The sequence below is a fragment of the Haematobia irritans genome, chromosome 4, assembly GCF_050003625.1.
Source record: "Haematobia irritans isolate KBUSLIRL chromosome 4, ASM5000362v1, whole genome shotgun sequence".
NCBI classification, from domain to species: domain Eukaryota; kingdom Metazoa; phylum Arthropoda; class Insecta; order Diptera; family Muscidae; genus Haematobia; species Haematobia irritans.
The window spans coordinates 87,457,655-87,484,292 of NC_134400.1; the positions used below are offsets into that span (position 1 = coordinate 87,457,655).

The window sequence follows — 26,638 nt, forward strand, 5'->3', positions numbered from 1 at the left end:
CACGCACACTCACGAAGATAATATTTTCGTGACTCACGCTCACGCGCGACATTTTGGTTTGTTAATCACGCTCACGCACACTCACGCCGTTGCCATGAGCGTGACTCACGACTCACGTGTGAGTCACGAAAAATTTCGTGAGTCAAGACAATTTCGTGTCACGTGCACACCTCTACTATGTAGTATATATTACGGTATTAGGAAGTTTTAAGATACCTTGCCATCGGCTTCAGTAGAAGTTTCTACGCAAACCATGGTGGAGGGTACATAAGCTTCGGCCTGGCCGAACTTACGGCCGTATATACTTGTTTAGTTTAATTATACCACGTATGGACTATGTGGTATATATTACGGTGTTAGGAAGTTTTAAGATACCTTGCCATCGGCAAGTGTTACCGCAACCCAAGTAATTCGATTGTGGATGACAGTCTTCAGTAGAAGTTTCTACGCAATCCATGGTGGAGGGTACATAAGCTTCGGCCTGGCCGAACTTACGGCCGTATATACTTGTTTATATCTGGCTTTTTTCATATCTTTTAATGGGAAATTTAAATTTTTTTATTTCAAATAGGTTAAAATAAGATTAGGAATTTATAAAGTGGTACAAATTATTTAAATTTGACCGAAAAACATGATAAATCCAATCTAGAAAAATTGCGAATTTTTGAAAATATTTGATGTCAAACGTTGCAGACAAGCGTTAGACCGCATTAAAAATCATAAAATTTTTTAAAAATTATATCTTTGTCACAATATCACAAAATTTCTTAATTCACATCCAAAACACTGAATTCGCATCACACCTTAACCCTGGACAGTCATCCTTCGTCAAAATGACGACGCGTAATTTCATTTTCGATTTAAAATGCATTTTGGTCGATTGGGAAATGACAAATTTAAGTTATACCAATACAACCATTTTATGAATTGTTGTCTTATACTAATTAAAAACAAATTGAGTAAGGAAATAAACTCAATTTTGGTTCTTATTTTTGCCCACGATGCAAATTATAACGTCTTGAAATAAGTCGTAGTCAAAATGACGAAGGATGACTTTAGTGTACAAAAAATAAGGATGACTATCCAGGGTTAAGAAATGGCGCGAATTTAGTGCATCGGCTGTTGAAATGGTGGACATCCGTCCTATGACAAGCCCATGTTAAATTCATCGCTTCTGCGCCAATTTTGCACCACTTTCGGATCCAAAAAGAAAATTTCACCACCTTTGTGGCGACGGCCTTTTCAACCAAATTGAAATTTTGTTTGCACACCATTGAAACCTTTTTCAAATAATTGTAATCTTTTAACCAAATGAAACCTATTTAAAATTAAACGACACCTTCGTCATTTCAAATGAAACAGTGTAGAATATACCAGCAAACCAAACTGGAGGTTATTACTTTTCACTACTTTTAGTGAAGATCCAGAAACGCTAATTTTCACTTCAGATGAAGTTCTTTTTTTTTTGCCCTGAATTTGCAGCAAGGTTACGAACATCTGTTGAAAAATCAAAACAGGAAAGGTTTTTTGCAAAGGTGGATCCACTACGACAATTCCAAGTAAAACAAGAAAATATGGCCGTAAGTTCGGCCAGGCCGAATCTTATATACCCTACACCATGGATTGCGTAGAAGGTTAGTTGAGTTGCGGTAACACTTGCAAGGTATCATAAAACTTCTCAACATTGTCTTAGTCCATATGGAGTCTGTTTAAATACCTACATGTAAAGGAAAAAAGTTTTGGAAGAAGGATATTGCAAACGTTGTTCTTTTCTTGCAGATTTATGAATTCTTTCAAAATGTTCAAACCTTTATCACCAAAATAAAAACTGTTACACAATTTTTATTTGTGCACTACAAAAATATTTTTATTCCAAATTCATAGTCAATTTCGTTTATTTGGAGCACTGTTGTTTTCTAGCTTTATGTTTAAAGAAGACACATTTTGAGGATAGTAACAAGCTGATATAGTAGTCACTACATACTGCAAACATTTGAAGGCTTGAGATTTTTTTTTTTTTGAATATGTGTAAAAATATATTATTTCTGTTTCGTTTATAAGAAAACGACCGATTAAAAGGTGTGTTTCATGTAAACAAAGTCTCTTTACATCGGCTTGTGGGCGCCCAAATCTTTATAAATATAACTGCAACCAATACAGTGGTTGCTTATGCGTTGATGGTTACATCGACAATTGTCTATTGATGTCAATAACAGCTACATAGCCCAGAGGAGGTTAGGTCAGCTTGAGCAGCCCCATATTTCAGACTCACTTAGACTATTCAGTCCATTGTGATACTACAGTGGTGAATTTCTCTCTTATCACTGAGTGGTGCCCGATTCTATGTTTAGGATTCTATGACATGGAAATCTGGAGAGCAAATGTGCATTTCCAGAAATCAAATCTGAGGATCGATTCATATACACGCAAAGAAAAAAAAACGTTTGGAAAACGTGCACCGAAAACGTTTTTCTTTTGTTAGAGTTTTTTGAATTGCTTCGAATATTTTAAACTTTTATCACCAAAAAAATTCGTTTGTTACAAAATTGTTATTTTTCCAATAAAAAAGTTATTTTTGCAACAACAACACAGTCCATTTCGTTTATATCAAACACTGTTCTTTTCTTACTTTAAGTCTTTAATAAGACACATTTTACAGTTCAAAATTTAATATACTACAATCTTCCGAACATATCAGGAATATATGTAAAAAAAAACAAAAAAAAACAAAGCAGGGATCGAACCCAAGACCCTTAGCATGCAAGTCGGACGTAGCAACCACTGCTCCACGGTGCCAAACTAAATATTTGTTTCTGTTAAATAAACTTTGTTTATTCGGTTCGTGGGCGCCCCAAGCTATGCTATATAAATATAACTTATATGGATATTTATCTATTGATGACCATAACAGGTACATAGCTCAGTGGTTAGTGTGTTGGCTTACAAAGTGCATGGTCCGCGGTTCGATTCTCCGTCCAGGCGAAAGGTAAAAAAATTAAAAATTTATAAAATCGTATAATTTCTTCTACATTGTTGGTATTACAGGAAAAGGTGTTAAGAATTAAAAAAAACCTCGTGGAAGTGAGAAAGATGTGAGGGAAAATGCAATTAGCAAGAAAACAATGTTTTTTTTTTTTTGAGTTTGTCTTTATGAAATTGTTTTTACATCCTGGAAAAGAATAAACGTCTATCACAAAAAGTATATACTTTTCTTCCAAATACACTTCCTTACAGCGAAAAGCAAATGAGAAACGAACTTTGTTTGTCTAAAATTCCGTTTGGGAGGAAAGAATTATTTTTTTGCGCGTAGGGTGGCTTTATATAATTATAGATCAATATGGAACAATTTTTGCACTGTTGTTAGGGGACATATACTTATATCGCGTACCAAATTTCAATTGGGTCAGATGAAATTTGCTCTTCCAAGGGGCTCTGCAAAACAAATTTGTGGGTCGGTTTATATGGAGGTGTTACCTAATAGTGGTCCGATATGGCGTTGTAAATGGAATGTTAAAGTTTGGTATGACTGTTAGAAACTATATGCTGGTATCACAAGTCGAGTTTTAATAAAATCGAATGAAAATTGAGGCCTGAGCAGGCTCAAGAATTCAAATATAGAGATCGGTTTAAATGGGTCCTATAAGAAATAGTGATCTGATATGGTCCCTTTGTGATATGAACCAAAGCCTACTTGTGTCAAGTTTTTTAGCCTCTGAATTTCATCACGACCAAGAATATATATGCGTTGCGTTACAAATGAAATGAAGGGTATAAAAATAATAAGTAATAAAAGTGAATTAAACTAAACTAAATTCAAAAGGATGTAAAAAAAAGTCGTTGTTATATATGTTTAAATAATTTAAATTTCAACTCACGCGGGGGTCCTGAAATGACAACTCCTGGTAGGAACATATTTTATCTGCGAAGTCAAGGAATCATTATTTTTGTGACCATTCATTTAGCCCACATTCAACGTGGAGACTAAATCTGTTACATTTTTTTTTTATATATGCAACTTGTTGGATTGGTCAATGTCCATTGCAAATGCAAATAAGTTGAGCTATTCTATGGCAGAAATTTTAACACATCCATCATTGCGGATTCACTAGCTGTAGTTGATTTGCAGCTATATTATTAGCATCTTGATATGCCCCCTAGGTTTTGCTCTTCATCCATTTAAATTAGATTTAAATTTAGTCAAAGGCCAAATTAAACCCAACTGGTTTTTTTGGATCATGACGTCTACTGGTTAATGGTCAAAAATGAATTCAGTCTTCATATAAAAACATGAAGTAACATTGCTAGACATCACACCGTATCCGGCCATTGACACAGACTCGTCACACAAATCCTACAGAAAAAGAATCAACATGAAATTCATCGTTCTATTCGCTGCCCTTTTCGCCGTTGCCTTGGCTGCTCCCCGCCCCGATGCTGAAATCGTCAGAAGCGAATCTGAAGTTGGTCCTGAATCTTACAATTATGCGTAAATATTCTCTTACTGAAGCTGATCCCTCATGTGGACTAACCATTGCTAATGAACACCTAAACTTTTTCCATTTTACAGTTACGAGACCAGTGATGGCACCAAGGGTCAAGAACAAGGTCAATTGAAAAATGCTGGTTCTGAGAACGAAGCCATCTCTGTCACTGGCGAATACTCCTTTGTCGGCGATGATGGTCAAACCTACACTGTTACCTATGTCGCCGATGAGAACGGTTTCCAACCCCAAGGTGCCCATTTGCCCGTTGCCCCTGAAGTTTAAGATGACATTGTATAGTTGATTAGTAATAAATTTTGTTTTGTTTTTATAAAACATAAAACTCTTTTTGCTTTTCATTTTATATAAGAAACTGGAGATGGATTATAAGTCGTTCACCTCTTATGGTGTGATCACACTGAGTAAATATATAACAGAAATCAAAACCGAATTGGTCGCAACCGGCATACAATTCTTGCTCATACTGGAAATATAGCATTGTGGTAGACAATATCATTTTTTTGTTCTAAAATGCTTCAGGAATTTGTGTGTAAAATGTGGGTATTTTGTACATATTTTCCTTAACCGGAAGAACAAATATATGGAAGGTTCATGTAAATCTGAACCGAATTGGATGAAATGTTACACACCTAAAAGGAATGTTAAATCTAGTCTCTGTGTAAAATATCAATTAAGTTGGGTTAAAATCCCATTGAAAATGGTTATAAAATGTGTATAAATGACCAAATCAGGCGTACATACAGTGGGGAGCAAAACCGAGTTTGTGTTTTCACTTTTTGCAATCTGTTTTAAATAGAAGCGCCCAAAGATTGGACGGTTGATGACTGGAAATAAGTTATAGGGTCAGATGAAACAAAAATAAACCATTTTCCATCCGATGCAAAAGAACATTACTGGTAGCGACCTCAGAATATTACTGGTAATGTCTTGGCAACCTAACCTAATGTCTTGGCAACGACAAAGTCTTCAAAAACACCACATAAAGCAAATCGTTAGACATGGAGGGGGAAGACTCATGGTATGGGGATGGTGGCACACTTGGTCGCTGGTTAATTGAAAGTATCTTTGAATATTGCGCCTACACTGAAAAAATATTGTCGTGAGGCCAAAGATTTCGTGGCCATAAAATATAGATGCAAATTTTGTTTAGCGTAGAAGACGCATTTCTCTAATATAAAGTTTTTTCCTTGTCCAAAAGTCGACAAACTTTTCAATGAAGTCGTATTGTCCTTATAATTAAGTGATTTGACTTCAAAATGGGTATCATAACAAGAAAGAAAAACATTTTGGGCTAAGGTCAACTTGACTTTAATAAGTCAGAAAAATTCTTTAAAATTAGTGAAATTGTCTTTAAATTTGCTGTCTTTTTGCATCTTAACTACAAATCAAAAAAAAATCAACAGACGTTATTTACTTGAAACATAGCATAATTTCTACTGGAAGTCGTGTCTGAATTTGGAAAATAAAGTTGTCGTTAACTTGTTGTCAATAAGATGTTGTTTTTAATAAAGTTGTCGTTAACCTGTTTTAAAGGACTTTGATAACATATGAAGAAAAAGAGCTGAAAAAGCGAAAAATTAAAATTTGCTTCCTATAGTGAAGTACACAAAACCCAAATTTAAAAGAGAAATGTATCTTAAAAGTATTCTTACTTGAATTCTCCGCTTCTTTGGGCATGCTTTTTTCAGTGTACCTTGAGGAGCAATTTGTTTTTCAACAAGACGACAAATCCAAGCATACTTACAAAATAGTAAAGAAATGGTTGTCAGAGTAAAGTTTTCAAATGTTCAAATGGCCACCACAAAGCTCCGATTTCAATCCCATTGAGAATTTATAGTCTCTGGTTAAAAGGCGCTTGAGATTACACCAAAGAGCACCAAATATAGCGATGAGATCTAGAGCAAAGTTCAGCACAATTAGCCGGATGTTCCAGAAGAAATAATAAAACACCGATATAACAGGTTGGCCGATAAGTCCCCGGTCTAACAAAGAAAAACACATTTTTTTTTGTCAAAATTCGTTTTTATTATTCAACATAGTTCCCTTCAAGAGCGATACAACGATTATAACGACCTTCCAATTTTTTGATACCATTTTGGTAGTACTCCTTCGGTTTTGCCTCAAAATAGGCCTCAGTTTCGGCGATCACCTCTTCATTGCAGTCAAATTTTTTCCCTGCGAGCATCCTTTTGAGGCAGTGTTTCCAGGTGATTTTTGATTCTTCCCCCCAAATCTTAAGAAAAAAACCCCTAAATTGGTCTAGACTTTTTTCAAAAACCCCCAAAAATTTTAAGAATGTAAAAAGTAAAAAAGGGGTCCCAAATTTCGTGAAAAAATCCTGTAGTGATACACTTTAAAAATTAAATTTAACACAAATATATATGTACTGAAAGAAGAGTTTTCTTTTTTGGGAAACGGAATTTTAGACAAACTAAGTTTTCGTTCGATGCTAAAAATATTCTTTTAAAGTAAATAAAAAATATAATTTGCTCTTTAAGAAAATACTTTATAACAAAAGAGATTTTCGTTTGTTTAAAATTTCGTCCCTGAGGAAATTATTTTTTCTTTGAATATAATAATACAATATGTATCTCAATTTAAAAAGCAGACTTGCTCTTAAAATACTTTCAGCTGCTAAGTTCAAATGCGATTGTTTTTAATTGTGTCAAATATTAAAAATGCCCTTTCAACAGAAGAGTTTAAAAAAGATAACGAAAATAATGCTATTGCATACTTGCTTGTATTTAGTATCTTCTTATTGACTTCCCGCATCTTTTTTCTCATAATTCATGCCAAAATTGTTCCGACTTTGCTTGAGAATTGCTCCACTTTATTAGGTCGAAGATATTTGTTTACCCCCAAAAATCCCCCCAAATAAATGTTACCCCTAAAAATCCCCCTAAACTAGAAAAAAACCCCTAAATTTGGGGGAAAAACCCCTAACCTGGCAACACTGTTTTGAGGTCTGAGAACAAGAAAAAGTCGCTGGGGGCCAGATCTGGAGAATACGGTGGGTGGGGAAGCAATTCGAAGCCTAATTCATGAATTTACCATCGTTCTCAAAGACTTGTGGCACGGTGCGTTGTCTTGTTGGAACAACACTTTTTTCTTCTTCATATGGGGCCCTTTTGCCGCGATTTCGACCTTTAAACGCTCTAATAACGCCATATAATAGTCACTGGTTATGGTTTTTCCCTTCTCAAGATAATCGATAAAAATTATTCCATGCGCATCCCAAAAAACAGAGGCCATTTCTTTGCCAGCGGACTTTTGATTCTTTCCACGCTTCGGAGACTGTTCACCGGTCGCTGTCCACTCAGCCGACTGTCGATTGGACTCAGGAGTGTAGTGATGGATCCATGTTTCATCCATTGTCACATATCGACGGAAAAACTGTATTACGAGTTAACAGCTGCAAACACCGCTCAGAATCATCAACACGTTGTTGTTTTTGGTCAAATGTGAGCTCGCGCGGAACCCATTTTGCACAGAGCTTCCGCATATCCAAATATTGATGAATGATATGACCAACACGTTCCTTTAATATCGTTAAGGCCTCTGCTATCTCGATCAACTTCATTTTACGGTCATTCAAAATCATTTTGTGGATTTTTTTAATGTTTTCGTCGGTAACCACTTCTTTCGGGCGTCCACTGCGCTCACCGTCCTCCGTGCTCATTTCACCACGCTTGAATTTAGCATACCAATCAATTATTGTTGATTTCCCTGGGGCAGAGTCCGGAAACTCATTATCAAGCCAAGTTTTTGCTTCCACCGTATTTTTTTCTCTTCTGAAAACAGTATTTTATCAAAACACGAAATTCCTTTTTTTTCATTTTTTTTCACAATAACAAAAGTTGCTTCACAAAGGACGCTCTATCTCACAAACTAATTGACTTACAGACGTCAAGTTTTGACGCGAATCATTTGAAGGTTGGTACTATATAAAAATAATATGCATTTAATACTTGCGACGCCATCTATGTGTCAGACCGAGGACTTATCAGCCAACCTGTTAGACACATACAATCGTTGACCACTTTATTTATGTTATGCCTGATGAAGGTGACAGAGAATATTCAAAAGTAAAAACCGTTTGCTGAAGCGTTCTACAAGAAAAATACGAGGGCAATTAAAACAAGTATATACAGCAGTAAGTTCGGCCGGGCCGAATCTTAAATACCCACCACCATGAACCAAATATTAGGGTTTCCTTTGAAATTTCAGGAGGGCTTGAGGACTTGAGGATATTCCCGAAGATAAATTTAAAGATTTCACCTATGAGGACTATATCAGATTCTGGATTTATAAGAACCATTTTTGTTTGAGTTTTAAAGGAATCATTAACATCTCTTGTAAGTGTGCAAGAAAATTATAAAATAAAGTCTTGATTTGAAATCTTAAATCTGTAGAAGTAAAATCTGGAAATTTTACATTGAGTTTCAAGCAATTTGCATGATCAGTGCGCCTTCTACACCCTCAAGAAGTGAAGTCGGTCTATATGGAGGCATTACCATATGGATCCATAAAAACTTAATCCGATACACGTTTTTGTGAGCCTAAAATACCAGAATATTTACAATTTCAGGCAAATCAGATAAAAACTACGGTTTCTAGAAACCCAAGGAGTTAAATCGGGAGATCGTTCTTATGGGGGCTATACTAAAATATGGACCGATACTCACCGTTTTCGGCACACCTCTTTATGACCCGAAAATACCTCTAGATTTCCAATTTCAGGCAAATAGGATAAAAACTTCGGATTCTAGAAGCCCAAGAAGTAAAATCTTGAAATCGGTCTATATGGGGGCTATACCAAAATATCGACCGATACTCACCATTTTCGGCACACCTCTTTATGGTCCTAAAATACCTCTAGATTTCCAATTTCAGACAAATTGGATAAAAACTACGGCTTCTATAAGCCCAAGACTCCAAATCGGGAGGTCGTTTTATATGGGGACCATACCAAAACATGGACCGATACTCACAATATTTGGCACACGTATTTGTGGTCCTACAATACCTCTAGATTTCCAATTTCAGGTAAATTGAATAAAAACTTCGGTTTCTATAAGCCCAAGAAGTAAAATCGGGAGATCGGTCTATATGGGGGCTATACCAAAACATGGACCGATAATCACCATTTTTGGCACACCTCTTTATGGTCATAAAATACCTCTAGGTTTCAAATTTCAGGCAAATTGGATAAAAACTACGATTTCTATAAGACCTCCCCCAAATCGGGAGGTCGGTTTATATGGGGACTATATCAAAACCTGGACCGATATAGCCCATCTTCGAACTTGACTTGCCTGCAGACAAAAGACGAGTTTGTGCAAAATTTCAGTACGATTGCTTCATTATTGAAGACTGTAGCGTGATTACAACAGACAGACAGACAGACAGACAGACGGACAGACGGACATCGTTATATCGTCTTAGAATTTCTCCCTGATCAAGAATATATATACATTATATAGTCGGAAATCGATATTTCGATGTGTTACAAACGGAATGACAAACTTATTATACCCCCGTCACCATTCTATGGTGGTGGGTATAAAAACTGTCTGTGTAGAGCTCAGCTGAGTGCAAACCAAATGCTACAGTTGCCCAAAATAAAAATATTTTAAGTTTTTATTTCCCCTTCTTTTATATGTATTATTGCCATATGATATAATTTAAAAAATCAACTAAAAGTATCTTAAACCATAAATATTTACATTTTTAAATAGTGGCAGATTTTGGAAAAAAAACGTCGCCGCCGCCACCGAATATGTCGACTCATATGGTCTCAAATTTGGCCGCCAATTAATCAAAAATATCGATTTAAATCAGAAAAATGTATATAAAATTGTCTTATTTTTTCCAAAATTTTGAACACGATATCGACTTTTTCTTGTGAAAAAAATTCGAGAATTCGATTTTTGGCCTGGTCATCTCAATTAACCAATTTTCATAGACAATTCTAACATTCTGACAATTATGCAGCGAGAACCACTTCAAACAAGATTTAATTAAGATAGCCATGAGCAAACATCTCAATCTCTACTCAGAAGATATGATGGTGATAATAGTAACCACTTAATGACTTCCGTCCACCTAGAGCATCAAAACAAAGATATAGCTGTAACATTCAATGGCTTCATGTTACACCCGTCAGTCTGGTTGGATGCTGCCCATTAACCTTCTCCCACCACCCATCACAAATGGCTAGTACGTTTTAAATATGCATCATTAATTTAATGATGACGATTTGATATAAATAAATGTCTCTCCAATCCATGTTCCATTTTTGGCACTAGAAATGGATATCATTTGTCATGGAAACATTAGAATGGGTCATGTAAAACCCGCTATACATTTAAGTAAACGTCAAAAGTTGAACATACTCAACATAAATGTTAGCAAGCATTTTTTATTTTTAATCCAACGAAAAAGAAAATTTATCTCATCTCAAAGATATACGACCTTAACGTAACGCAACATAATGTTCAAACATAAAAGTCCTAAGTTTAATGATAAAACAAATGCAAGTAAGTTTATCATAAATATGACCCTAGTATTGACCTAATAATTGTTCAAGCTAAAATTCTGGTTGCATAATCCTTCATATTCGCCCAATATTTTTTTGTTGTGTAGATTTCAGTCACAATAAAGTCGAATACCATAAACTTAACACTTTCCGTACTTGTTTTTGGACTCCATTAAAGACAATTTCTGCTGATGTTTCTAACTGCTTATCGTGCAATTTTGAAAGTCAGGTAACTGGATGATGGATATGTAAATGTTTCTCAAATGAATTATTTTACAAAATTTGCATCATAAATCTGTGGAGATAATGAAATGTTAATTGGTATTTTATTAAGAGTTTTATGCTCAATTAATGGAGATGGGTCATTAGGCTCGCCATCTGATTTTGCATTTTTATTAGCCCCTTGCCGTAGAGAAAACTACGGGAGAGCATTTGTTGATATCAAAACATGCAAATCGATCTATCTACGCACATTTAGTTAATCAAATACGCTTAAAAATATTTATAGCGACTACGATATTCCCTCAAAAAAAAAATATACGCAAAATCAAAGGAAAGCATAAATTTTAGTTTTTTTTTAATTGATCCAATTTCAAGGTCAATGGCCAAACGCTGCGTTTGCTTGGCATGGTCGAAATATCTCAAAGTTGGAATATATTTTCTACAAAAACCCATCTACAGCTTGTTTCTTTTAATAGATGATGATCTTCTTATGAAAAAAAAACAAAAGCAGAATAACCTACCAACGGAACGTCTAAAGTCGGACAGGCCGAATATATTATACCCTGAGGTGTAGAAAAATTTGAGCCATTTTTACAATTTCTCTAAATTAGTAGTTGCGATTTTATAACGAAATGGGCTATATCTCCCCAATATAGGTGGTAAATTGTGGGTTTTGAACAATAATGTTAGCCGATTCCGCGGTATGTATGCAATTGCGGTATATGACTACAATATGGGTAAATCATCATTGAAGTTGTTTGTAACATATGGATATTGTGGCCATAGTTTCACAAATCGAAAGAACATATGTGTGGAGGCTTTATCTAAATCTGAGCCGATTTGGACCAAAAGAGGCAATTTTAAATAGAATGTTAAATATGGTTTTGGACCCTAAGAAATATACACCTACCAACTCAGAATCTCCTGCTGACTCGAAATCAGAGAATGAAGCCGACCCATTTTTGTAGACGGCGGCTTGACTGCTAAGCCGATATAAATTTGTCTATTCGGCGGCGTACAATTATTCATTATAAAATCAATTTGATGTCATCCAAATGGTAATGAAATTAATTGTACAACCAAAGCTTACAATCACATTTACATTTCATTCAAATTTTCGGAGTTAATTATTATAGCAATTTGATACTGATCAATTGTGGGTGGAAAGTTTAAAATGTTAGCAAAATCAATATTTTATATCAATATTTTTGATTAATTAGCGGCTAAGTTTGAGTCGAGATGAGCCGACGTATTCAGCGGCGGGATTGACTCGCAAACACTGGACGACGGCTTCATTCTCTGCTCGAAATTGGGTACAGGGTGTTTTGCTTGGTTCAACGCTTTGAATTTAGAAAACAAGTTTATACAGTAGTAAGTTCGGCCGGGCCGAATCTTAACACCATGAAACAAATATACCAGTTTCCTTTGAAAACTGTTCGTCGTATCGGGTTACCTGATAATATATAGAATTTCAGAGGGGTTTGATGACAGATATTCTCCTAAGTAAATCAGTTCAACCACTACGATTTAAAGATTCTACCTATGAAGACTAGATCAGATTCTGGATTTATATCAACAATTTTAGTTTTAGAGGAATCATAAACATCTCCTATAAGTGTGTAAGAATATGAAGAAATAACGCCTTGAGTAGAAATCTAAAATCTGTAGATTTTTACAACCATTAGTCCAATGATAAGAAGAAGTAAAATCTGGATATTTTACTTTGAAAAACCTGTAGATTTCAAATTTCAGTCAAATTGGTTTCTAGAAGTAAACTCAAGAGATCGGTCTATATGGAGGCTATACTAAAACATGAACCGATAAGCAATATTTTGTGCACACCTATTTGTGGTCATAAAATACCTCAAGAATTTAAATATCAGACAAATCGGATTGAAAATACGGTTTCTATAAGCCCAAGAAATAAAAACGGGAGATCAGTCTATATATGGGCTATACCAAAACATGTACGACACACCTATTTTTGGTCCTAAAATACCTATAGATTTTCAATTTCTGGCAAATCGGATTGAAAATACGGTTTCTAGAAGCCCAAGAAATACAATTGGGAGAACCGATACTTACTCTAGTTTTCCGAATTCAGACAGTTCGGATAGAAAATACGGTTGCTAGAAGGCGAAGGCCGTAAATCAGGAGGTCGGTTTATATGGGGGCTATATCAAAAGCTGGACCGATATAGCCCATCTTCGAACTTGGTCTGCCTGCAGACAAAAAACGAATCAGCCAAATTGCAGGATGATAGCGCCATTATTGAAAGCTGTTGCGTGATTACAACAGACAGACGGACATTGTTATATTGTCTCAGAATTTCTCCCCGATCAAGAATATATATACTTTATATAGTCGGAAATCGATATTTCGATGTGTTCCAAACGGATTGACAAACTTATTATACCCCCATCACCATTCTATGGTTGTGGGTATAAAAATCGGATTAAATTTTGATATATCATTGAAGACTTTTGGCGTCACGACAATATGTTTTTCAGTGTGGGAAAATTATAATCAGTATAAGTCCCTTGTGACTGTGTCCAAGATTTTTTTCTCTCTGTGTATTTTTGTATGTGTGTTTTCCAATATGCTTTGCAACCAACCACTTTCAAATTGAGAATGCTATTGGGTACATATACTTGAGATTTAAATCATCGTGATTTATGTGACTAAAATCTCTCATAGGTTTATTTGCTACTGCTTAATTTTATTTAGCTTTTTTTTAAAAAAAGACAGGTTTCTCCAACATATTTTGCAGGAAGCACATATATTTTTAGATATTACCAAAATATTATGATGTTTATTTTATGTGACCATATAATATATTTGGCAGAACTTTTACCCAAAATATATATGATATGTTTGGAAGCATCTTCTCCCCAACAAGAGTGTGTTCATACTGAAATTAAATATTATTTGTCGAAAGTTGTATTAGTATTTTCCCTTCGTAACGATAACCATTCCAAAGGACATTCAAATCCCAAAACAATAATTTTTTCAACGCACACATAAATTTATTCAAGAGTAATCTATTTGTTACTCGCACATAAACACAATTTTGATTGCGTTCAATATTTATCTTATTTAGAAACACAAATAAATATGAACATTTTTGTTACGAATAACTTTCTACTTAATTTTTTTTTAAGAATATTATATTTTTGCACTTTGCGCTTTTGTGTTTAAACAAAATCAACCCGCCCTTTAGATTTCTAGTAAAGGTACCAAAAGCCCTCAAATTTAAAGACGTTTTTATTAATTTTGACATTTTTTTCAGAATTAATATTGTCAAGGTGACCTAAGTTAAACAAAATTTTCTTTCATGTAATAATACCCAATTAAAAGTCAAGCCTCTCTCTCTCTTTCAAATTTTTTTTTCAGTGAACGGACTTCACCCTTGTCGTGTTATGATAAATTATTCCAATCTGAGAAATATTTAGATTTATATTTTTATATCTGATTGTGATTTGTGGATATAACACTTTTCATTTCCTCTCTCTCTCTCATTGCAGGTAAATTTAATGAATGTGAAAACACTTATTGAAATACATATATCACCAACAGGTAAGATAGTCACTAGAGGAGAGGTAGTATAAAATGTTAGCACTTGTACCATCGTATATTGTAATTCCACCAACATTTTTGTGAGTGTTTCATGATTTGTTTTCATTTTATGATAAATTCTTTGGACAAAGTTATCATAGCTATATGAAGAGCAAAAAAGTACGAAAACTTCATATGCGACTATAGTCGCATCCTATAGGATGTTTAGTTATGAATATATATGTTTTTGAACATTTTACTACAGTTTTAAATGAAGCTATCACTCACAGTGTACCCTGTAAAGTGAAGAATAATCGTGGTACCTGAAAGTATTAAGCTTCTCATGCGACGTAGAAACCATTTTCGTAGAAAATGGATATGCTATAGAAAAACCAACGATTACAATAATGATTAAAATAATGAATTTAATTCTAGGCGATGCGATTCGGAGCTTTAGAAAGAGATCTTGGAACAATCTGCTGTCAACCTTGGATAAAGGATCCCCTCCTTTTTGGAACCTAACTAAAATAATACGTAAAAAATCGAAGAATATTCGCACTCTAACTCAAGACGACATTCGTTCTTCTAACACTGTTGATAAATGTCAGATTTCAGGAAAGATTTTTTATGAAAACTACTCTTTTTTCGAGCAACTCAAGAAGCACTACTACTGATTGTTACAAATCGTTTACAATTATTCGATTCTAACATGGCTCCTGAAAATCACGTCGACATTTCTTATAGAAAGATTAATGACATAATTAAGAGTCTTCGAAAGATAAAAGCTCCATGAATTGACGGTATTAATAATATATGCCTTAAATCACTTCCAAGAAAAGGTATAAAATTCTTAACCTTGTTCATAAATAGCTGTCTCAGGCTCGGATATTTTCCACAAAAATTTAAGGAGGCTAAGGTGATTCCAATTAACAAACCTAATAAGCCATGTGATTCCGCATCTTCTTACCGTCCTATCAGTTTATTATCGTCAGTGAGTAAAGGAGAGAGTTGTTAAGGATCAGATAGTACAGTTTGTCGACGATCAAAATATTTTGATTTTGCCTTCGGAGTAATTCGGCTTTCGAAGGGAACACAACACCATTCATCCCTTAGTTCGGATTAGGAATATTGTCAAGACTAATTTTAATCTACAAAACTCTACAGGCATGCTACTTCTCGACATTAAAGCTGCTTTTGATTCTGTCTGGCATGATGCGCTGGTCTATAAGCTGATAAGGTTAAGATTTTCGTCGTCATTAGTGCGGATAATAAGAAGTTTCTTACAATCTAGATCCTTTAGAGTACATATCGGTTCTGTGATGTCAGAATTATTTGAAATAAAAGCAGGTTGTCCTCAGGGATCTTGTTTGTCCCCAGTACTGTATAATATATATACTGCGGATGTTCCGAAACTGGAAAATTCTATATTATCCATTTTGGCTGATTACACTATGTTCTGGGAGACTATCATCGGATATAATATGTAATTTACAGAGATCTGTAGATACACTGTTAAATTATTATGCCAAATGGAAAATAGTTGTTAATTCGGACAAGTATCAAGCGATATTTTCCAAAAGGAAAAGGAAGGAGTGTTTTTTACCCCAAACAAATATAACTGTTAACAACAGGGAAGTCAAATGGGAAAATAGTGTTAAATACCTAGGCTTAATGCTAGACAAAAGATTGTTTTTAAAGGGCATATTACCTATATTGTCAATAAATGATAATGATAAATAATAAACTGAGATACTTCACCACGATGCTAATATCGACTTAGTGGCTGAAAAAAATAATATAATGACTTCCAATTTCAACACCAAATGTTCTTATTCAGAATTTAATCATATAGCTGAGCTGGTCTCGTAATTAGATATAAGTTAGGCTAGGTGTTTTTATAATAAAAAAAATATTCTCGATGGTCCTACGGATCCTCCAGTAAATCTTCACTATTGTAAGGTGCCTGCCTTAAAAGATCCCCTGATGAAAGGGGACATAGAACCATATGTTTATAGAAACTAAATATCTGAATTAAGTACTCAAACTATTGCAGATACTGGTAATGATGTGAATCGAATCGGGGGAAAACCGACCACCATGGTGGTCTACGGAGTTAAGTAATATGAGGAAATCCTGCAGGCAGCTCTTTAACAAAGCAAAGTCCACCAGAGCTCCTGAGGATTGGGTCGCTTACAAGAAGAATCTGAGAGGATACAAGCGAGAACTGAGAAAGGCTCAGCATAACTCTTGGAATGATTACTGCAGCAGTATTGAGAATAAGTCCGAGGCTTCCAGACTACGGAAGGTACTAGCATCCACTAACTCCGCTCCAGGTTTCATTAAAATATTCGGAGGGCAATTGGACAACGTCCAGTGAGGAGACGCTGGAGGTACTATTGGACACACATTTACGTGGATATCAGACGGTTGAACCATGTTCTGACGGTGCCACAGTGGCTCAGCGGTCATTTCCTATCGATGAAATTGTATGGGAATCTGGAATAAAATGGGCGTTAAATAGCTTTGGACCATTTAAATCCCCCGGGCCTGATGGAATTACTCCGGCGAAGTTACAAGCAATGACAGTAACAGATTCTCTTAATGTCATCTGCATCTACTGCCTTTAGACATTTTGGCCAAACAGTCAGCTGCAACAACGGCTATGCGGTTGCGCGAGCTATCGCTGTGGTCGGAAAAAATATACGGTCACAGTTCGGTCCTCAAAATAATGCCAGACGTAGTGGATTACTTAACGTAGCGAAATCACTTTTCGACAAAAAGTTTGAAACTCTAATTACCAACAGTGAGGCGTGGTGTACACAAGTGGGTTTCGGAGTATATTCTAAAGATCTGGAACTTCGAATAGCGAAAAGATTACCTAATCACTGTAGTGTTTTTTCAGGCTGAAATATTAGCAATAAGAGAGGTGGCGAATTGGCTGAGAAGTAATGTTCCAAAATATGTTGGCATTAATATATACTCAGACAGTCAACCTGCAAAAAACCTTGGACTCTGTATTCCTTAACTCGAAAACGGCCATCGACTGCCGCATGCCTGGCCATAGGATCATACCGGGGAACTTTGAAGCGGATGAGTTAGCAAGGCTAGGAACATATTCCAGGGGAACTACAATCTGTTGGTATGCCTCTGGGTACCTGCAAGCTCTTACTGCGTGAGACGGCTGTTATGATGGCAAATGTTCGATGGGAGAATTGCAAGGGTTGTAACGACACCAAGCAAATATGGCCCCATTTAAACTTAAACCGCACACTAGATATGCTATTCTTCTCAAGTCGGCAGATATCACTTCTGATATCTGCTATAACGGGTCGCTGTCTGATAGGCGATTTTGCAAAAACTATTGGTGCGAAGTATAATGACCAGCGTTGCCAATTTAGCTTTTTTCCCGCTAGATTTGGCTTTTTTTGAAGACGTTTAGCGGGAAAAAAATTCATTTAGCTTTTAGCCTTTTTTCTGGCTTTTTTTCATGACCCTTTTAGCTATTTTTGGCTTTTTTTTATTTTCGACATGTTTCTATTGAAATATGGATAAATCGGCGTTTTTATCTAAGCCTTGCTGCAAGTATAAGGGTTTCCATATATTTCAAAGCTCAGTTGAAACATTAATAATGAGTCTAGCCATTATGCGGGCATTTTTGTAGCAAATACACCTTGTAAAGTTTTTTCATTATATACATAAAAGTTATCGTAAACTTTAAATCTACTATTACCATACAAATTTGTTAGATAAACTGTCAGTAAATTATTGGGAATATTATCATTCGTTTATCCTTTTTATGTTATTATAATATTCTAAAGTTATTACGATATTACTAAATTAAAATAGTAGATGTGAATAGCTTTGTGCACTGAAAAAATACGAACGCGAATTTTGGTTATAATAGCATTTGTGAATTTCTTTTATATAAACTGTTTTCCTTGTCCAAAAGACGATAAAGTCGTTTTGTCCTTATAATTAAGTGATTCAACTTAAAAATGGGTATGTTTTCATGAAAGAAGGAAGAATTAACGAAATAGTCTTTAAATGTGAGGAGTTTTTGCATCTTAACCACAAACCAAAATAGCGTTCAAAAAGAGATGTTTTTCAACACTTTATTTTAAAAACGTATATATACAATAATTTCTACTTGAAGTCGAGTCTGAATATGAAAATTTAAGTTGGCGTTAGCACGTTTTTAAAGCACTTTGATAGCTCATGAAGAAAAGGAAAATGTTTTTACTGGGAAATGTAAACTATAGGTATTTTCTACAATTTAAATAAAAGTAATGTATTTCGAATTTTTCACAATTTCAAAACCAAACTAAAATTTTATTTAAAAAAATGACAAATCATTTTTTTTACCAAATCCAAAGCATGCTTAGATCATTTAATATTTTAAAATAACAAGTAAATAAAATAGAGGTGTTGGGAAGGTAGCTCCCACAAAACGAAGGACTTGCATTAAAAAATTTGTGATAGTACACAGAAAAAAATATCACCAAAATATTTCCAATTAAAAAGTTAATTGAAGTTGAAAATTTTTTCAATTAATAAATTAATTGATACAATTAACTTTTTAATCATGATAGAAACATTAAGTTAATTAAGTCAATGATTGAAATTTTTAAAATGTTTAATTAAAAAATTAATTGGTACAATTAACTTTTTAATCAAATTCGGAAGACTAATTCAGTTAAAAAAAGTGCTGATTTTTTTTTTACTTTTTTAATTAAAAATGTATTTCAAACAATCATTTGTTAATTCAAATAAAAACTCTAAGCCAATCTAACTAAGTAATTAAAAATAGTTACCTTTTTTAATTAATAAATTAATTGCGTTTTGCAATCAACATCAATTAAATTTTTAATTGAATCAATTAAAAAATTAATTGAATTTTGCTGAAAAAATCAATTAATTTTTTAATCAAGAATTTTTTCTATGCCCAATTAAAACTGTGATTGATACTATCATTTTCGTGATTGAAGACATTTCAATTAAAAAATTAATTGGATCAATTAATTTGGTGATTGAATCAGAGAAAAAATTTTTTGTGTGTAATCAAAATGTATCGAATACGTAAACAGAGCTAAATGCCTTAGATATTGTTACAGTCTCACAGAAGTGAAATTAAAATGAAAATAATATGCATTGTAAGTAAATAAAGCCTTTAAGTTTGTTAAATTTCAATCAAAAATGTGACTTTTGATACAAAAAAATTTAGCTTTTTTTCTAGCTATTTTTTTAGCATTTTTTAGCTTTTTTTAGCTATTTTTTGGGGAAATCTAGCGGTTTTTGGTGAAACAATTCTGGCAACGCTGATAATGACTACTGTATGAACTGCCATGATGCGGAGGAAAAGGAATCAATTAAACACTTCTTGTGTGAGTGTCCTGCATTTTGTGTAAGGCGTAAGCGAATTTTAGGGGCATATAGTTTAGATTACTGGCGGACCTAGAAAATGTTAACTTAAGCAGTCTGCTAATGTTTTTGGAACAATCTGGTTGGTTCAACAAAGGAAAATAATCGAGAAGGTTCAGCGGTTAAAACTAGAAGTGCCCATATGTAATAGGTACTATTAGTTAATGTGGTATCACAATGGACTTAAGTCTAAGTGAGCCTGAAACTTAATCGGTCTGCCACTTTAACCTAACCTAACCTACTCCTCGGACGTCTCGACATACATAATATGCTGCTCTCATTCTCTTCTCTATTTTCCAAATATGTTGTGCTTTGGAAGTTCATTTGAATGAAGAAATTTAAAAACAAAAATTTTGTTTATTTTATCAATATTTTTATTGCACTTCCCTGGAGCCACCGTGGTGCAATGGTTTGCATGTCCGCCTTGCATACACAAGAGGTCGTGGGTTCGATTCCTGCTTCGACCGAACACCAAAAAGTTTTTCAGCGGTGGATTACCCCACTCCAATAATGCTGGTGACACTTCTATGGGTTTCAAAGCTTCTCTAAGTGGTTTCACTGCAATGTGAAACGCCGTTCGAACTCGGATATAAAAAGGAGGTCCCTTGTCATTGAGCTTAACATGGAATCGGGCAGCACTCAGTGATAAAAGAGAAGTTCACCAATGTGGTATCACAATAGACTGAATAGTCTAAGTGAGCCTGATACATCGGGCTGCCACCTATCCTAACCTAACCTATTGCACTTCTATTTGCAAACGACCGGGGGTTGAACTAGGGTTTGTTGACCCCATAATAGAACGCATTAACACACTCAACGTTAATTCAAATCCCAGCAAAAAAGCGTAGCCAAAAAAGTAATAAAAATGTTATTTTTGCATCTGGAAGTGGCACAGAATCGATGAATTTAACATGGGCTTGTGATAGAACGGATGTTCACCATTTCAACAGCCGTTACACTTAATTTGCATCACTTCTTACGGGGTGATCAAAATTCAGTGTTTCTGATGTGAATTGATTTTTTTTTTTGATATTTTGCCAAATAATCAATTTTTATAATTTTGTATGTTTTTTAATTCATTCTAATATGCTCTACACCTTAAGGTAGAATTACATACCATGAGTTCAATGCGTCCGATGATTGAAGAGTTGAAATTTCTCTTTGAAATCAAAAGCTCGAATAGTCTGCCGCAAACAGAAAAAAATCAACGCACGGATTGACTCATGGTGTGTGATTCAACCTTTACACTCAAAATCCACATTATCGAGATTTGAAATCTACTTTTTGTAAGGCAAATGACAGTTGAAATCTAGTTTATGTAGATTTTCGAAGTGTAATGTGAATGAGGTATAAAAAGCTCGTCTGAAACATTTGACCCCAAATATTTTTATAAATTCGCAAGAATGAATTTAAAAATGTTTTGCCAAAATTGAAATAATTTCCAAAATTGTATTAATTCTTAATATGTTTTTAACCTATTTGAAACAAAAAAAGTTAAAATATGAAAAAGGGAGTTATAAAAAATTGAATTAAAAGAACTTCCTCTGTAGTTAAAATAAAGAGAATCTTTGGGAGGACATTTTTAAAAGTGCTTTTAAATTGTGCCTTTAGATCGACTTTCAAATTTTTTTATCACAATGGACTGAATAGTCTAAGTGAGCCTGAAACTTAATTGCCACTTTAACCTAACGTTGCGTAACGTTGTAACTACTTCTCGAGATGTTATTTATAAGTACGAATGAAAAATAAAGAAACCAGGTTCAAATCTCACCAGTGTCAATTTTTTTTCATATATTTTTTCAAAAGATTGTTATTTCAATGTTGTACATCGATTTTTTTTTCGCACAGGATTAAATTCCAATGCGAGTGAAATTTTATTTTTATTGTTTTCTTTTTTACTTTTTTTAATGGTCCACATTTTAAATTTTGATTTGAAAATGAGCTTTTTGACCGCCAAATAGCGAATTTTAAAAGACTGATTCAAAAGAATTTCACTTTTCCAATTCTGTGGAATGTGGAGAAATGTTTTTGGAACAACTTCCTACTTTTTTTTTTTGTTGGGATCGTGTTAGAAATTCTAGCTGATCAAGAATACACATACTTAATATAGTCGGAAATCAATATTTCGATATGTTACAAACGGAATGACAAACTTATTATACCCCCATATGGTGGTGCGGTGATTTAAGATATAGGAGAGTGACATATCGGATTTAGACCAAATCATACACAAAATGAATGTCTGGCGCCTTCTAGAAATCATATCTCGGCTGTCCAATATATTAATGATACACTGAAAAAACAGTGAACCCACCAGGAAGAAAAGTTTCGGTCAATTTTAGAAAATTTTGAATATTTGTAGAAAATTTTAACTAAACAGTATTACAAACGTTGGCATCACGCCAATGTCATAAAAATAAGTAAATATTTTTCGACAAATTCAAGAAAATTTATTAGACATAACTAAGTTTTTTCACTTGTTAAAGAAAATTTTGTAGTTTGAAGGAAAAACTTGGAGTTCAAAATTGCAAGAATGTCTTTAGTGATATACGAAGTTCATGATGGACGCATTTTTGGTAAAATTTACAAATTTAAAGAAATTCTGAACTATTTTGTGGAAGGTAGGAATTTAGTTAATCATTATGCTTCATTTGAGTTTATTTTTTTCCACGGTTTTAGTTAATTTAACTAACCTAAACAAAAAATTATTAGAGTAAAGGAAACTTTCTCCAAACATAATAATTCCATGAACTAAAATAAAGTTAAATTGGCTTTAGTGAAATTGAGAGTTCACTTTTTTTTTTTTGAGTGTATCTATGGATATAATTTGACTATGACAGTTAGAGAACGTGTATTGGCCTCAAGCGAATCGAATGAAGATTGCAACTAGAGGTGTGCACGTGACACGAAATTGTCGTGACTCACGAAAATTTTCGTGACTCACGCTGACGGCAACGGCGTGATTAACCAACCAAATGTCGTGCGTGAGCGTGAGTCACGAAAATAATATCTTCGTGAGTGTGCGTGAATAACGAATTTCGGAAAAACTTACTCACAAAAATAATTCCTCGTACGAACATAAAATGCTTACGAGTTGAATTCATTTATAATTTTAGTGCCACCCTAGGTGTAAGAGTTTTATAACGCTCTCGATTTTAATCATACTCATGTTTTCAATCAGGTTCTATAGGTAAATTACTCATAAAATTATTCGTGAGTCACGACATTTTTCGTGAGTCACGATATTTTTCGTGAGTCACGATGTTCGTTCGTGAGTACAAATTTTCTTTTCGTGAGCGTGAATAACATTTCTCCGTCGTGAGTGTGCGTGAGCAAAATATTACTCACGTGCACACCTCTAATTGCAACCCCAGGAGGATCAAACTGTCTTATCTAGGAATCAGTTTATATGGGTTCCATACCCAAATGTGGTCCGATGTGGCCAATAACAACGACCCAGAATATATTTAGTTGATAAAAGTAGGTTTGAAGTTTTCTTTAACATTTTTGTATATAGGGATTGCGTTTAAAGGCAAAATAAAAATGCCTAAAATTATGCTTTAGATATTGTGCAACTAGTATTCTTTGGTTTCAGTTCTAATTGAAGAATCATTATACCCTTCACCACTACTGTGGTACAGGGTATAATAAGTTTGTCCATTTGTATGTAACGCAAAGAAGGGCCTGTCTAAAACCCATCAGCGCTAAATCGTCTGAGCGATATCCATCTGTCTGCCTGTCATGTACATCTCTCAGCTTATTCCGATCGTCCTCAAATTTGGCACAGCAGAGACGATCCCTATATCTAAATCGGTGATGATTTAGTTATAACCGGTTCAGATAAAGCCTCAACATACTTGTTCTTCCGATTTAGGCAAATATCCACAAAACGTTTGTGATTTAGATAATGCCCCGACTTTTGTAAATGTCGCCCGATTTAGCCAAATAATATGTCACAACCCACCTATTGATCACCTATTTTGGCGAGATCTAGCCATTATCCGTGTAAAATCGCCAATACTAGTAGCCGAAATTGTTAAAATGCCTCAACTTGCCTTATATCTCTAATACACATGCCCCATAAATCATAAATGATTTTTTGTAAATATTGTGTTTCGTCTCCGGGCATTAGCCGATTTAAATTGGCGTATACTTGTCTTTATATAGCTCCCAAAAAAAACTTTTAAAAAATTGAGATGCTTCAAAAATTTCGGTCTATATAGTGGTGAAGCGTATAATATAGTCGGGCATGGCCGACTTTAGACTTTCCTTAATCGTTGAAACTTGATTAGACAAAAGGATTTTTTAGTTTAAGTAGAAGTCCTTGTATCAGAGAAATATTTTTTCTATGCAACTCGCATTCGTATTTTAACGACAACAAATCTTTGTGGTTACGGTAGTATTTTGTTCAGTGTAAATATCTATAGTATATTTGCGTGGACACATCTCCCATAAATATTTGTGTTCTCATTCCTCAACTTAAGCCTTTCGCTTTATTGTTTTAAATTCCATTTACAAAAAAGTCAAACTTTTGAAGAATGTTGGGGGAAGGCTGTGAAAATTAATCAAAGCTGTTACATGGCGTAAGTCATTGAAATGGAAACTTGTAATCCTTGCATAACGCAGATGTCAGCTGCCATCGTGGGATGTATAAAATTCTAAAACGAATTACACGCCAATTCCAATATCACAAAATTGAAAGAGGATAAAATTGCTTGAATACAACTCTATTTGCGGTTGGCACGGGTTCCATTCCATTGTTGACTTTCAATTTATTTCGTCCCTTTTTGTGGCACTCCTCTGGACGTAGTTATTTTGTTGTCTTAACAATTTACACCATGGTTTTTATGGGATGTGCCATTAAAGTCTATAAAATAACAAACAACACTTGTGATTAAATGTACACAAAAATCTAGAAAAACTGTTGGGCAAATACGTCTCTGTTTTTGTTTGTCGACACTCATATTTGCACTGAACGAGAATACATCACTCTGTAGTTGGATTTCACTCATTCATACACACAAAACATGTCCGTTTCCGAATACGATTTAGCAACGTTTGCTTTTTGTGAGCGAAATGTATGCAAACTCATGTAAAAACCCAACAACATGGTCGCTCTCCGTCACACATACACAGAAGAATAAAAGCTCGGCAACGGAAGGAAATTGTTTTACAATGACAATACAAATGCGAAGCATTTTGGCCAGATACCTCTTTAGTTTGTGTGAGTTTTAACATAATCATTATTAAGAAAACAAGTGACAAATGGCTTGTATCGAGAGTCGACTACACGCAAAAAATCTTTCATCCCACACTGAAAAAAATATTGCCGTGTGGTCAAAGATTTCATGTCTTTAAAATACGAATATAAATTTTGCTTAGCATAGAAGACCCATTTCTCTAAAATAAAGTTATTTTACTTGTCCAAAAGTCGATAAACTTTTCAATGAAGTCGTATTGTCCTTATAATTAAGTGATTTGACTTAAAAATGGGTATCTTAACATGAAAGAAAAAAATTATAGGCTAAGGTCAACTTGACTTTAATAATTCAGAAAAATTCTTTAAATTTAATGAAATTGTCTTTAAATTTGTTGTCTTTTTGCATCTTGACTACAAAGCAAAAAATCGTTCAAATATAGGACCTGTTTTTCAAAACTTTATTTTAAAGAAGTTTTTTACTTCAAACATAGCATAATTTCTACTGGAAGTCGAGTCCTAATTTGGAAGATAAAGTTGCCGTTAACTCGTTTTTAAAGGACTTTGATAGCATATGAAGAAAAACAAGTATATACAGCACTAAGTTCGGCCGGGCCGAATCTTAAATACCCACCACCATGAACCAAATATTAGGGTTTCCTTTGAAATTTCAGGAGGGCTTGAGGACTTGAGGATATTCCCGAAGATAAATTTAAAGATTTCACCTATGAGGACTATATCAGATTCTGGATTTATAAGAACCATTTTTGTTTGAGTTTTAAAGGAATCATTAACATCTCTTGTAAGTGTGCAAGAAAATTATAAAATAAAGTCTTGATTTGAAATCTTAAATCTGTAGAAGTAAAATCTGGAAATTTTACATTGAGTTTCAAGCAATTTTCATGATCAGTGCGCCTTCTACACCCTCAAGAAGTGAAGTCGGTCTATATGGAGGCATTACCATATGGATCCATAAAAACTTAATCCGATACACGTTTTTGTGAGCCTAAAATACCAGAATATTTAGAATTTCAGGCAAATCAGATAAAAACTACGGTTTCTAGAAACCCAAGGAGTTAAATCGGGAGATCGTTCTTATGGGGGCTATACTAAAATATGGACCGATACTCACCGTTTTCGGCACACCTCTTTATGACCCCAAAATACCTCTAGATTCCCAATTTCAGGCAAATAGGATAAAAACTT

The 26,638-nt window shown here is 34.3% G+C and overlaps 3 protein-coding genes across 8 annotated transcripts in view; 2 read left to right on the forward strand and 1 right to left on the reverse strand.

Annotated features, from left to right (window-relative positions):
- MCU (mitochondrial calcium uniporter) overlaps positions 1 to 26,638 on the forward strand; it is a 474,060-nt gene that overhangs the window by 355,136 nt on the left and 92,286 nt on the right. The window lies entirely within an intron of this gene.
- The window catches only part of jv (javelin), a 257,363-nt gene that overhangs the window by 156,197 nt on the left and 74,528 nt on the right, over positions 1 to 26,638 (reverse strand). The window lies entirely within an intron of this gene.
- LOC142234381 (larval cuticle protein 65Ag1-like) lies at positions 4,340 to 4,824 on the forward strand. Its single transcript, XM_075305508.1, has 2 exons — positions 4,340 to 4,486; positions 4,568 to 4,824. The coding sequence occupies exons 1-2, from the start codon at positions 4,371 to 4,373 to the stop codon at positions 4,764 to 4,766; spliced, it is 315 nt and encodes a 104-aa protein (XP_075161623.1). The 5' UTR covers positions 4,340 to 4,370; the 3' UTR covers positions 4,767 to 4,824.

Excerpts from the sequence above, each read along its gene's own strand:
- LOC142234381 (XM_075305508.1), top strand. The coding sequence starts at position 4,371 with ATGAAATTCATCGTTCTATTCGCTGCCCTTTTCGCCGTTGCCTTGGCT. Across the intron at positions 4,487-4,567 it reads CCTGAATCTTACAATTATGC|TTACGAGACCAGTGATGGCA; the intron begins GTAAATATTCTC and ends TCCATTTTACAG.